The sequence below is a fragment of the Platalea leucorodia genome, assembly GCF_965183815.1.
Source record: "Platalea leucorodia genome assembly, chromosome: 15".
Classification (NCBI taxonomy): Eukaryota; Metazoa; Chordata; class Aves; order Pelecaniformes; family Threskiornithidae; genus Platalea; species Platalea leucorodia.
The window spans coordinates 10,638,104-10,651,512 of NC_138837.1; the positions used below are offsets into that span (position 1 = coordinate 10,638,104).

The following is a 13,409-nucleotide window of genomic DNA, read 5'->3' on the forward strand; positions in this document are numbered from 1 at the left end:
ATATAATCTAGATCACCTGGATGGGCTGAGAAGAAACTGTGTGCAAAATGAGGTGCCAAAGTCATGGCTTGCAAACCATTGCAAACCATTAAGATGAGTCAGGTTCTTAATTCCAGATCAAACTTCCACAGAGGCTGGGGACTTTCCAGCTATGCTTCAAACTCGGCAGCTTGAGCTCTACAATGGCCCAAACCCAAAACTCTCATGCAACAAACACCAAATCCTTGGCTGACCCCCGGGGTTTGAACATCAAGAGACCAGTGTGTCCTCAAAATCCAGACATTGGCTTAAACAGCTAGAGATTAAAAAAAACCAAAACCAAAAACAAAACAACAAAAAAACCCCACACCACCACAAAAAAACAACCAACCAACCAACAACCCTGAGATCTTTTAATTGCCTTTTGTTTGAGCTTCCCCTTTCTTCATGCTGCACTGTTACACCAAAGACATTATGAACATTTTGATGCCCAGCTCCAGCACTGAAGTATTTATACTACCATCAGTGGGTTCCTGATGGGTCTTCAAGACAACGCAGGAGTAAGTGTTGGCTGCCCAGGCCCAAGTCAGTATAATTACAGGGAGTTCACTTAACTCTTGGGTCTGGATTCAGAATCATCTCAATTAATGATTTTTCACCAGCCTATCCCCCATCCTATAGTCTTATAGAAATACCCCACTGCAAGGAAAGGACAGGCTAGGAAACGTGTGAAGGGGGACAATGTACAGTGTGATCTATCACCCCATCTTCTCTTTTTCAGCTACATCCTCCCACAGTGCTAAAACCAGCACATCTTCCCTTTTCGTATCCAGGTGGAGACAAACAAGTCATTAGTGTCTTACCCTGATAAGACGCCCAGCACCAAGTTGAGCATGAAGAAAGAGCCAATGATGATGAGAGGGATGAAGTAAAGCCAGTTCCAGGTATTTCCTGCAGCATCATTTGTCTGGAAACAAAATAAAAGGGAGAGAGAAAAACAAATATTAATCTGCCTCAGACACAAAACACCATACAGAAACTGCAGGGCAGAGGGCAGGGTTGATTCCCCTCAGGTTTCCATAGGGCTGTCCACCACTGATGTACTGGTTAGTTCTGTTATGTTCACCAGTTGAAATGCCAGCAAAAGGACTGATGAACCACGCTGATTGTCCCACCGCCCACACCACAACTTGTCGTCAGCTCCAATGAGAAGATTCATCTCATTCCACAGCTCCAGGCTGACCCTTCTGCAGCACCAAAACATGTTTTTAAGTGACCTACCTCTGTGCAGGCTTTCTACACCAGCATCCTCCCTCCCCACCTCAACTCAGACTTCCCATGTGCTGAGCATCAGTGTCATATTTACATCTGAATTGAGGCACACAACAACGGGAGGGAACCACAGCCTTCCCTTAATCTGTGCTGCAATTAAGGCAGAGCGTGGCACTGTGCCCAGAATCTGTGCATACACACAGAGCAGAAGACAAGAAGTCTGCAAGAAAACGAGGCATCTTCAGAGTGATTGCAATTCCACTTCTGCTTACTCAGCACTTTAGGCTTCTGTCATCAAAACCCGTCTGAGGCTCCCTGAGTAAGCAGCAGTCTAGATTAAGGGGAGGGAAGGGTGGTTTAGTTTATGACAAAGTTTCTGCATTCATCAACCACAAGGGAGCTCTTGAAGGAATTGCTGAAAAGTAAAATGCCACATGGCCATTTACTGAAGCCAAGTGCCGAGAAAAATACAAATTCTTCTCTTGTGAGTGAAGAATGCAGCAATTTGAGAATCTGATGTCGAGTGTAAGGAGGGGGAAAGGGAAGCCAAAAGAAAAGACAAGACCCAAAGACATTCTCCTCCTCCTCCTCCTCCCGCAGAGGGTAAAGAATAACACGAACGCAGAGCTCACCTACCTGGCCAACTGCAGAGAAGTGCTCTCAAACACCAACTTGCAAAAAAAATGCATTAATTCTAACTGGTATTGGTGCCTTTTGCTTGTTACCTGTGGTGCTTTTTGGTCACTGTTCCAAATCATATTTGCAAGCGTAATTTTGCTTGCAGAAGGATTCACAGAAAGAAGTGCTTTTAATGTGCTTTATTTCAGCCAGGCATGCACTTGATGCCACCTTGAAATGTCTCTGCAGAAGTCACCCAATAAACAAGCAAAACCAATGCACAATGTGAGTGACCAATGTCATAGCATTTCTTACAGGTAATAACATTTATAGCACTGATGCAAGTAAATACCTTCTGAGACGTTTTTAGTATGATGCATATCTGCACAAATTCTTCCTTGAGGAACATGCTCCAGATCAAACACATGACAAGCATTTCTCCAAATAGCAAACATCTTCAGAAATATCTATGTCAGTTGATCAGTGACTCACCCAAGAGGAACAGGGACTCGCTAACCCCGCCACAAACCACCCCTGCTAAAGGCAAAACCAGCGCATGACAGACAAAAGAATCTGAAGAGAAAACAGGCTGGGAAAATGAGAGCAGAAAGACAGGGAAAACTGTGCATCACAATCTCTCATTACGGTTTTCTGATGCCTTTTGCAATACCTGTCATCCCACCCCAGCAGCACCACTTCTTCTTTCACTGTTTTGTCTTTCCATTCCTCTCTCTCTGCTTTTAGCTATGTCCTTTCCCTGTTCTCCTGCACTGCGTCTCTACAGGTGGGTTCGGAGGAAATAAGGGCACTTGTCCTCAGTGCTTCTTCACCAACGCACAAGGAAAGTGCCTGGAACAGCCCCAGCCCGATCTCCTGGGAGTACCAGAGCAAACCCATGTTTTAATATTTAGAGGCCATTCTTCAGTTCTCATTTTGTCGACCGAGGTGGCAGCCTTCGTGTCTCTGGTTGGAGCAAGCGCATCCCATTCAGCAAGGCTGGCGACTGCCGTCAGCCAGGCAAAGGGGGCTGGAGACCCAACCCACAAGGAAGAGCTGGAGGAAGGGAACAGATGGGAGAAGGGAAACCATATAAACACTCAAAGAGAGTGCAGCAGGTTCATTGCTGCCAAATGATCGTTTATCATTTATTTATTCATTTGAAGCCCAAACTTGGCGACAGATCCACAATTCCATGCCACGATCAAAGCTCTTAAAAATGAAATGTGCTGAAATACGACTAATTAACCACCCTCCTCTGAGCATTTGCTAGACTACCTTATGCTCAGGGCAGGGCAGGGACTCGTTCTGTTTGCTCTGCCTTGCACACGGGGATTCAGGACAAACTAGAGGGCAAAACACCAGGCAAAAGGGTCAGCAGAAAACCTCTCCTGAGAAAGCAGAGCCTTCATGGATGTGCAGCATCTTTCCCAGTGCTCCCAAATGTGCTTGAACCCAATCACAGTGTACGGCACTGGCTCTGCCATGGTGAGATGCTTTAATGAATCAAACCTGTTTGCTGCCAGAAAAACCGAACTCCTCTCCTCCAGGGAAAGCGCCCAGAGTCTCACAAACACCTCTGGCTGTGCTGAGCAGAGGAGGCAGCCCTCTGCCCGCATAGCCACTGGGGCTTGGGCTGTGGCCCAGCTCCAGGCTTGCTCATTAAGCAGGATAAGACAATAGATCAAATCAATTTTTGTGTTCCAGCTAAAACATTTCACTGGTGTAATGCCTGGCTGACTGTCAGTGCTACTTGATCCTAACCACAGGTCTAATCTGACAGGGAAGAAGGAGAAACAAAATACTTGTCACGATGTGCCAGAATTACATCCAAATACAGTAAGGGCTTATGGGAGGGCTCCCTCACTGCTCAGGAGCCGAGGAACCTACTGGTTAGTAACAGCCGCAGGGATCTTCACAAGCATCCCCTGAACAGTGCCCACATCAAGCTGAATCCTTGCTCCAGGAGTGCCTCAGGCACCGGCATCGAACAGCTCTTGTCCCTTAAACTTGACAGCACAGGACTGCCACAGGCAAGGTGCTGCACAGTGGGAAACTGAGGCACAGGAAGTCTAAGGGACACTTTCGGGGTCACAGTGGAGACCCAGAGATCTGTACCTCAGGCATCAGAAGCCCATATGAACTGTCCACCCCTGGAGTGCTCTTCTCAGCAAGCCCAACTGCCACGGCTCCCTCTGCCTAACTTCTGCTGGGCTCCAAGCTGCTTCCACCCCCTGACCTGGCACTTGTATCAAGATGCGGCCACCATGCCTATTCACAGCTGACGCCTCCTTTTCCCTTCATCCTTTTTTTTTTTTTTTTTTTTTTTTTTTTGGTAAAAGTCTAACCTAAATCCCCAACAGCATCCTTCTAGCCTCTTCTGTGTGACACTGCTTCATCATCCACCCGGGAGCCTGATGCCACTGCTCAGCAGGACCACTGAGGTCACAGCTGGATGCCAAAGGGTAACCTTTATATGCTGACTCTCTGCGCAGTTGGCTTTAAGCACCTAGGGTCTCTTTCCTCCCTTTAATGCAGCACCAAACACATTGCCGACATCCCCAAGCAGTGACAGCACGGCCACCTCTCTACAGAGATAGGTGGGTGAATACTGTCATCTATAACAAATGCAGAAGCTAAAAGGCTTCTGTCATGCAGGGAAATGAATGCCTTGAGCTCCCAATACAGCCACAGAGAACGGAGCGTACTCCAGCAAAGCACAAGGTACTTCCCACAACCCAGCCTTTTGTGACTTGCCTAACACCAGAGAAAGGCCAGTATTAATACTCACTTTTGTCTCTCAGACAGAGCACTGTTATGCCACTGCTTCATTATGTTAACAAGATGGCAGCTGTGTCTAATTATTAATTCATGTAAAGATATGTTTTGAAACAATTGACTTTAAAGCATCCTACTGCTGCTTGCAATGTGCTGCAGAGACCAGAACCGCTTTTATATTACCTTTCATCTTCCTTCCTGCAGCCCTGGCCATGGCCCATGTTCCTGGGGCGTGCAGAAAGGCAGAGCCCTTGTGCCTGGCTGCCCTGAGATGAGTTTCTCATGTTGCTGGAGCTTCTTGCTGCTGCACGAACAGAAGCATCTCTGCTCCAGCCAGCTCCATCTCATCACCATGAAATGGTCAGCAAAGCCCTGCCTGCTCCCACATCCTTCTCCCAGCCCATCCCCATCCTGGCAGCACAACACTGGTTCTCCAGGGACCCTGCCTACTTTCAGCTCAGCACTCCCCGCAGCTCGGCCATCACCGGGGGAGCCTCGCAGCCTGCCAGCCTCACGGCTGAATCCCACAAGCTGCTGACTTCAAACAGGGCTGATCAAAGGGAGCAGGAGCTGGTTTGGTAGGGGAGGGAGCATGTAAATACTCTGCAGCACTGCCTTGCCAGCAAGGCTTCTATCAGCGGTGGGGAGTTACTGGGAAAACTATGAGAGCCCCTGCAGAAAAAAAGACCCAGCAGCCCCCAAGGAAGGGAAGCCTAAGTAGTTTCTACCAGGGTTGCTTGATCATGGTTGCCATCGGTGATGACATCCTGGTTTTGGAATCCCAAAGTCAGAAACATACGTATAAGTGAAATTTGGCTTACACACAGCCTTGTGAACAGGCAAGTGACTGCCTCTGTTCAACGGGTGGCAAATCTTAGGTTTCAGGAGATTTACAAGCTGCAAATTAGAGCAAGTCAAACACAGAATAATCCCCAAAATCCTGCCCCCCTCTTTTCTCTAAGCAGACAGCGTAGCTGCCCACAACCTCCCACTCTCCTCTGGCTTCTGCAACACAACTTAAATCTGTATTTCGTGTGGCCAAAGGAATAGGGGATTCCCACGTACCTAGGCATGTGTGCCACCGACCAGCAGCCAGCAAATTGACATACTAAGGCCATGCCCAAGGGTGAATCTGAGACCTGATGGATCTGCAATCCAAAGCTGACAGCTTCTCCCAGCTGGTGCAAACAGAAGACCTGCCACCACTCTGAACTGCCCACAACCCCATTCAGTGCGTGCCAAGGACCAAGCGAGCCAGGCAGCGATAGCACATGTTTAAATAACTTATTCAAATAATGTATTAAACACTGCTGAACCTGATTAAATCCTCCTGGGGAACACAAAAGCAGCAGAATGACAAAGACTTTTGTCATAGGAAAATACCAGATGGCACATGGCAGGGACTGGATACCCTTATTGGAGACTGTTGTGCTGCAATGAACCTAAGGAAAAAAAATCTCACATTTCAGCTCCTGATTTCCAGGTTTCTGATCAAAACACTATCATTCTCTTTGCCCTTCTCCCAAAATCATCACTGTCTCCACTTGCAGTCCCTTTATTCCTGTACTAAGAGGAAGAGAGAGCTCAGGGATGTCCACACACAAGGCTACACCAGGTCAACTCTATCACCACAGATCCACATGTGAACACACTGACTTTATGGTAAGCCTATAATTAAATTATGCAGACTTCCTGATGACTTTGACTTGCACTCAGGAAGCTGCTGCATAGGGTAGGATGCCAGTGCAAGCCAGCTGCTGGGCACTGCCCATGCAGGGAGGACTAACTCTCCATGGCAGACCCCCTTCTGCAGCTACACCTCTGCGGGTGCAGTCACCATGATGCAAACTCACTCCTGCTCGCAGCTGGAGCTAAGAAAACACACTTCAAGCTTCATGGTTCAGGGTCGAATTCCCTTCTGCTACTGCTATGTGTGGCAGGCACCTCTCGAAGAGAGTAACTGTACAGCAGCCTTCACCAGAGCTCCTCTGCCAGCACATAAAGGTAGCCAAAACACCTTTATAGGTGTTCTTCTGTTGTCTTTGGAGCTTTAAATGAGACCTTAAGGGCAGCATCTACAGAAGCGTAAAGTCACAAGCCATCCTACAATGTACCAGCACCAATCTGAGTAACAAATCCCCGAACAAGGTCTAGGCTCGTCCTGCTGGCTGATCTCCAGCTAGGGTTCCCTGACGATGCGAAGATGCTGCTTTGGGCTCTCAAGCTGTTAGAAACCCATTTAGACCTAGAGTTATTCCACTTCTTTACCAGTAGAGCAACAAAACAACCCTCTTTGCTTCTGAACAAGGAGCCATTCTGCTGCTTACATGAGCTGCTTCTTTCAGCCACTTTTGACAGGAGTAGCAATCCCGAGGCGATTGTCCTGGATCTCCAAGGAAGAAATTCTGCCACCACTTTGCTCAGCACATTGTCCATCAATGTGAAAACCAAGCAATTAGTAGGCTAACATGTAATCCTTTGGAAATGTTTCCAGAGTGGGGTTCAATAAAGAAGGGATCTAATTTGACAGATACAGCCAAAGCTGAAACACCACAGACCATTAGCTCTTTACTATGTTCTTAATCAAAATGTATAGTACACCTAGAGTTTACTCAGTTTAATCTAATCAATGGCAGAGCCTGACTTATTTGGGGCAATTAAAGTGTAATCTTCCCTTAGATAAGTGCTTTTGCATTGAGGAAAACTCTCAGCTGTCTTCGAGAGATGAACTCTATTTACCCTTCATCTGATTTTTCACAATTCACTCCTCACTACTTCTGTTAATTAGCGATGCTATTTCTGGTTGACTTATTTCTATCTGTTCCTATTCTTAGGGTCAGGTGAACACAGAAATTACTAAGAACAAAACCAAAAATATTAAAAGCATGTACAATTAGCACACGGAGCCCTGCCTTACCCAGCACGTTTTCTGTAGGGACTAAGTAACTCCCCCGGAGCTCTTCAACAGAGACAGGCAGACCTTGCACAAGAAAGTATAAGGGCAGAAAACCCAAATTTGCTGACAAAAGCCATTCCGAGTTCAACCTGCGGAATCAATGACAACCTACTCTATTCGCAAAATAGTCACAGACTCAAATGACATTTAAACCGTTCACTTCTCTGGTATGCTATATAGTCCACATTACCATAATATCCCAAAGTGTCGATCTTCACTTCTGGAAAGCACAAAGTGCTTACACAGATGGAGAATGAGGTATACAGGCTTCATATGAACTTAACAGGTTCAAGTCCAAATCTACCTCACAACTGAAGTCCTTGAATGCATAGCTGTTGTCAAGCATAAGCTTTGCCTATTCTAATTAAGAAATATTCATTATTATTTGCACTGTATTTGTAAGCAAAATACCTAGTAGAAAGTCTGGACCTCATTCTGCTGAAAGCCCTGGAGAAAATACCTCTGCCCTAAAATCCAACCTGGTGGAGTGTGGGCCAACGTATTTGTCAGATTAAAGCATGAGACACTTGGCTTCCCCCTTAAAAAGATAAACTGAAGCCTAATATCTAGCAGCACATTGAATAGCTTTATTGTATTCCAGGTTTTATTTTAAACAAAGATGACCACAAAAGGGGACTGGAGGGATTTGCACAAACTTCTTAAAATACTGCAGCCTTCAGAAATAAGTCCAGGGGTCTAGGAGAAAATGAAGGGGCCTCAGTCTCCCATCCATAATGTACTAGGAAGAGCTGAGGAGTACAGCATCTTCTTCACTTCTCTGAGAAAGTCATACCTTAACATCTCATTCAGTAGAGCTGTGAAATATGTTTTCTCTATTCCATTTATTCAGGTACCAAAAAGGTATTAAAATTAATTACTTTTCAAAAACATCCATTTTTCTCCTTTTTTCCCCTCCACATCTCTTTGGATCAACTGAAAACAAGAAGAAAAAAAATAAACAACTGAATTTTTTTAAAAAAGCTTTCATCTTTTAAGTCTTAAATAGCCTTTTTCACCCAGAAACACCACCAAGCCCTGCACTGAGGAGGTCTCTATTGCTATCCCCAGCTTTACAGAAGGTGAAATTGGGTCACAGCCAGGTGAAAGGAGAGCTGCTTCCACATTTTCCAGCAGACCAGCAAGAGAAGTCCCATCTCTGAAGTCCTGACCCAATGTGCTAGCTTATACGAAATACCAGAATCTGAAAAAAGTCTTCCCCCGCCCCCCCCCCCCCCCCCCCCAGTTCCAGTTTAAACACAATCTTGGCATAAAGACAGTCCAATAACTTCGGTTACTGACTTTCAGATGTTACAGTCCATTTGCAGAGAGCATCTGGTGTTCAGCTCTGCAGGGGCATGACAGCCGGGGATGGGCAAGTGCTGGCGATTGACCCTTCTGAGCAAAATTAAATTGGCAGAGAGCTGCATTTCCGATTGATGCTCAGGGGTTGTACCACCCACGGGAGGGAGAGGACAGAGCACCTGCCTGGTGTGCTCATCTGTGTGAAGGATAAAACTAAAATGGTTTGGTTAATGAAATTAGTGGTCAGCCCAAATCACACTCCCACATGTGCTACATACGGTGAGACAGGGTTGGACTGGGGTTCAGATCCCCTCCTTGAGCATCCCTCCATCTGGGATCAGTGGGTTCAGGTCATTCAGAGCAGGTGCCCTTGTATGTGGAGGGGGTGAATTCAAATGGAAGAGCCCCAGCCCAGCAAGCTGCAGGGAAATTTGGAGTCAGGCTTAAACTGACTGAAAACTGAAAAAAAGCAGGCTTCTTGTGATTTTGTCTGCTTATGCATGTTTTGAGGAAAACTCCTTAGCTGAAGGGTTTCCACGTGTGGCCATGGAATGGACAGGATCTCAGGAAGCCCTAAGGTCCATATGAGGTCCAGCTAACAACTTGCTCTAGGAGGAGATCAGGAGATCCTCCAATCTCATGTTATAATTGAGCCTCCTGCGCCTTTATGGTAGGTCCCAAGTGGGTTTTGGACACTAGGAAAGATTTCATGGCAGAGGATATGTTTCCTGGGGGCCCTTTGGGATGGGGTACCTGTTGTCTTGAGGGCCAGCAGATGTGAAAAAAGCATTCAGAGAAGCCACTGGTCTCTGCACTCCTTTTCACATCAAACCTTGGCCAAAGGCAATCAAGTCCTGGGTTTATGCCTGCTCAAACTGAACTCTCTGGGAAGAGATGCTCTAAACTCCTGGCACATTTACACTCTAATCAGTGTTTCTGAGAAGATCCTCTCTCTTCACAGAAGGTCTTTGAGTTATTCCACTCTTCCTTTTTACCTTCAGGATAGAGGTCAGTCCACTTCACTACTGTAATAACAATCCACCTTGTTCAAATCCCCCAGTTACTCCTCAGATCCATCAACAACTCCTGGTTCCCAAGTAGGCATCAGATGAAAAACATCTGAAAATCCTTTGAGTCTCATGACACTAAAATCAATGCTGTTTTGAAACAAAGATAATCCTTCTGCCCCCGAAAGGGAAGTCACGTGCATCCAGCCCCACAGCCGCTTGCTGTTTAGAGCAGCAGATCACAGAGCTGTTCACTACTAGGATCAAAATCAAATCCGGAGTATTTCACATCCTGCAAACAAAAAGCAAACTACTCCTGGCCTGAGACCACACACAACCAGCCTCTACCACAGACTCCAAAAGCCTTGGCAGCACCAGCTATGGATAAGGGGTGAAATGCCAGGCCTGGCATTAGCTCTTATCCCCTTGGGCCAAGAGCCCAGCCGAATCTGTAACAAGCTTGAGGTGTTAAAGATAAAGCATCCCTTTGGTGGCGTTGCCGCATAAGAGCCTGTCCAGGGCAGAAGAACACAAAAAGCAGCAGTCGCAGTGCAGTAGCATTCAATGCAGCAGCAACTCATACCTGAGTAGAAGGCAAGAGGGGTTAGTTTGATTTCAGAAAATCACCCTGAAAGTGTAGCTTAATTTGCCTTCATTTATCACTTTATATTCTGAAAAGCCGCTGTCTTACTGTCACTAGCTTTAATATCACACCAGCCACGATAATTGGGAAAGGTGGTTTTTTCCCCCCTCTAAACATACCTAAAGCAGGCACCGCTGTAGCAGCCCCGCCTGCCGCATGCCTTCACACCAGGCAGCAGTGCCCGTCCACACCATGCAGCAGCACAGCTCTGAGAGAGTCCTGCCAGATGTTCTGCCAGAGAAACCACTATTTTCCAGGCTGAGCCAGCGCTCTGCAGAGATGATAATGCAGATCTTTCTGCTTCTCCATAGGGCTGGTTATCCTCTGCCCTGACACGGCCGTGCTGCTTCCATCCAGTCCCAGAGCTATCCCTCTCCGCCTGCTTGTCCCCACACCCTGCGGGGCTGCCCAGACGCCCAGAGGTCCCAAAACAACAGCCACAGCACGTTTGAAAAATCAAACACACAACACTCGGGCAACAAGTGTGATACATGTGCCTTATGCTTCCCCAGTGGACATACAGGTACCCTAAACATAAGGCGAAGCACATCTACCCCCATCACAAACCAGAATGAAGTGCATCCTCTGTTCCAGGAAGGGAAATCCCTTTCACATAGCAGGCAGTAAAAACGGAGAGCGAAGGGCAGCTCAAGAGATATCTTCATGACATTACACAAGAAGACAAAGCTCCCATAATTTTCTACGGGGCCGGAAATCCAGGTGGACGCCTCAAGCAGAGGAGACCATTATTTAAAAAAAGAAAAATAAATACATACAAAAGGAAAAATAAATACATATACCTAGATAATTAGCCCTTTGTTTTTTGATACTTCAGGATTCAAATTTTCTAGCTTTTCTTTCCAATGACAACAGTTAGAAAGTCCCAAATAAGAGAGGAAGGGAGCTATAATTCTTTCAAGCACATAAATCCGGGAGCCGGGCTTTCAGAGGAGAGCATCCAAGCGTATAAAATCAACCCAAATACCAGAAGACTCTCCGTAAAATCCTAGAAGCTGGCAGCATTTTAATTTTGCTACAGTACTGCTAGCCATGTATCAACATGTTTTAACTATAGTCATTGCATGCAGTAATAATGTTAATTCAGCCAAGTTTAAATAGAAGCAAATCCTTCCCTTTGTTTCTCCCCTTCTCCAGCCTTACAGAGCAGGGGAGACTGAAAAAGCAAAACCGCTGATGTTTTATGCTTTGATCCGAAGGCTTATGACACCAATAAATCAATACACAAATATGTTAACAGGATTTCTTGATAAAAAATTCATTCTTTCCCCAGCTAGCATGGACTCACTCAGCTGCTTTATTCATGAGCGTGCCTGCCAGCCTGGCACTGTGAAAGCTCTTTCACTATCAAAAATTACAGGCTGGCCAAGGGACTCTGCCTATTTTTTTAATCTTTTTTTATAATCTCTCCTCCTCTTGCTTTTATTTTTAAACAGCTGTGGACTTCAATTATGAATGTAAACTTGGTCTAGGCAATTCCTATTGGAAACAGGTAACGCGTGTTTGTGATAAGGAAGGTCAGACCTATGATGGAGGCACTCAGGAGAAAGCATCACCCCAGCAAACATGCCACTGGCCAGTTATGGCACAGCAGCTGTCTGGAACATGCATTTTACATACGGGAGCACCTTCTGCAAGGTCACACAGGAAGTTAACAGCACAATGATAAACAGAGCCCAGAAGGACCAAAGCCGTAACCGCAGACACCCAAAAGCAGCTCATGGGCTACTTGCAACCCAAAGACCTTGTGTTTGGCTAGTAGTCTTCAGCTGTGACAGTGGATCAAGGCACTGCCTTGCTGATGACCACAGCGCTCAGCCCACAGGCCACCCAGCAGTGCCACGGGGGCATCTGCACCAAGCCAGACCCATTTATCTCAACACTCTCAAAAGCAATGTCTAACAAATACCAAACTTTCCCTACCTGAATTCAGTATTCATCATAAACCTAAAAGCCAAATAGCTAGTAGGACCAAGTAATTCAAATAGTTTCACCTAAATGTGACTCAAACTGAGATGCTAAGGGGGCAGCTAATTCATTCAGCAAATTTCTAAGATATTCTACAATTCAAACCAGCATCACAGGTGTCTCACATAGTTATCTCCAAGTTTTTTTTCTCTGAGCACGCAAATGAGTTCTGTTTTCTGAGAAGGGGAAGAGAGCACTGCCAGGTCCCCACACAAGGTGAGCACAGAGGCTCTTGGAGTTGAGTCGTGCAGAGTTTGAGGAAGGGTTGCTCCCAGAAAAACAGGCACTGCTTTTGCGTTTTAAATTCTTGGAACGCAAGAGTGCTTTACATGTCATTCTTTGCTTGAGAAGACTCATGTAAGTCCAGTTACACTTAGAATAAATCCAGTGCTCTCTTGATGTGTTTTTTTTTATAGTGCAAAGCCAACCAGCAAGGCTTCAGGTGCCTGCTATCTTTCACTGAAAAGCAAAAGCTGTCCCCAAATGTACTCCTAAAGGTGTAAGGAATACGCACATTTATGTTTACACACAGACACACATATTTAGACCTCTGTTCAGTTTGGTTGCTCACAGATACATGCAGTATTTACATAAGGATAAGGATGCATTCAGACCAAAATCTAGGTTTTGTTGGTCTAGTGAGTAGATGCAGAATAAACTTTTCCTCCCACTCAGCAGCCCCTGTGGCCTGCAGCCCCTAACTCAGCAAGACAGAGCCAGTCACATGGACCCATTCCCAGAACACTGAAACAATCCAATACTCAATCATTTTATGACTTTGAACATAGGAAATTGTGGATCAATGCCCAAAATCATCGTAGATAATGACAGTTCTAAGAATAATGTGCAGGCTTCCTCATGATCTTAAATG

The 13,409-nt window shown here is 45.9% G+C and overlaps 1 protein-coding gene across 1 annotated transcript in view; it reads right to left on the minus strand.

The window, feature by feature from the left end:
• CACNA1B (calcium voltage-gated channel subunit alpha1 B) overlaps positions 1 to 13,409 on the minus strand; it is a gene marked incomplete at both ends in the record, with an annotated part of 300,136 nt that overhangs the window by 161,061 nt on the left and 125,666 nt on the right. Inside the window, one exon of the mRNA XM_082327143.1 lies at positions 843 to 946. Within this exon, the coding sequence (XP_082183269.1) occupies positions 843 to 946 (104 nt within the window). The remainder of the gene's footprint in view (positions 1 to 842; positions 947 to 13,409) is intronic.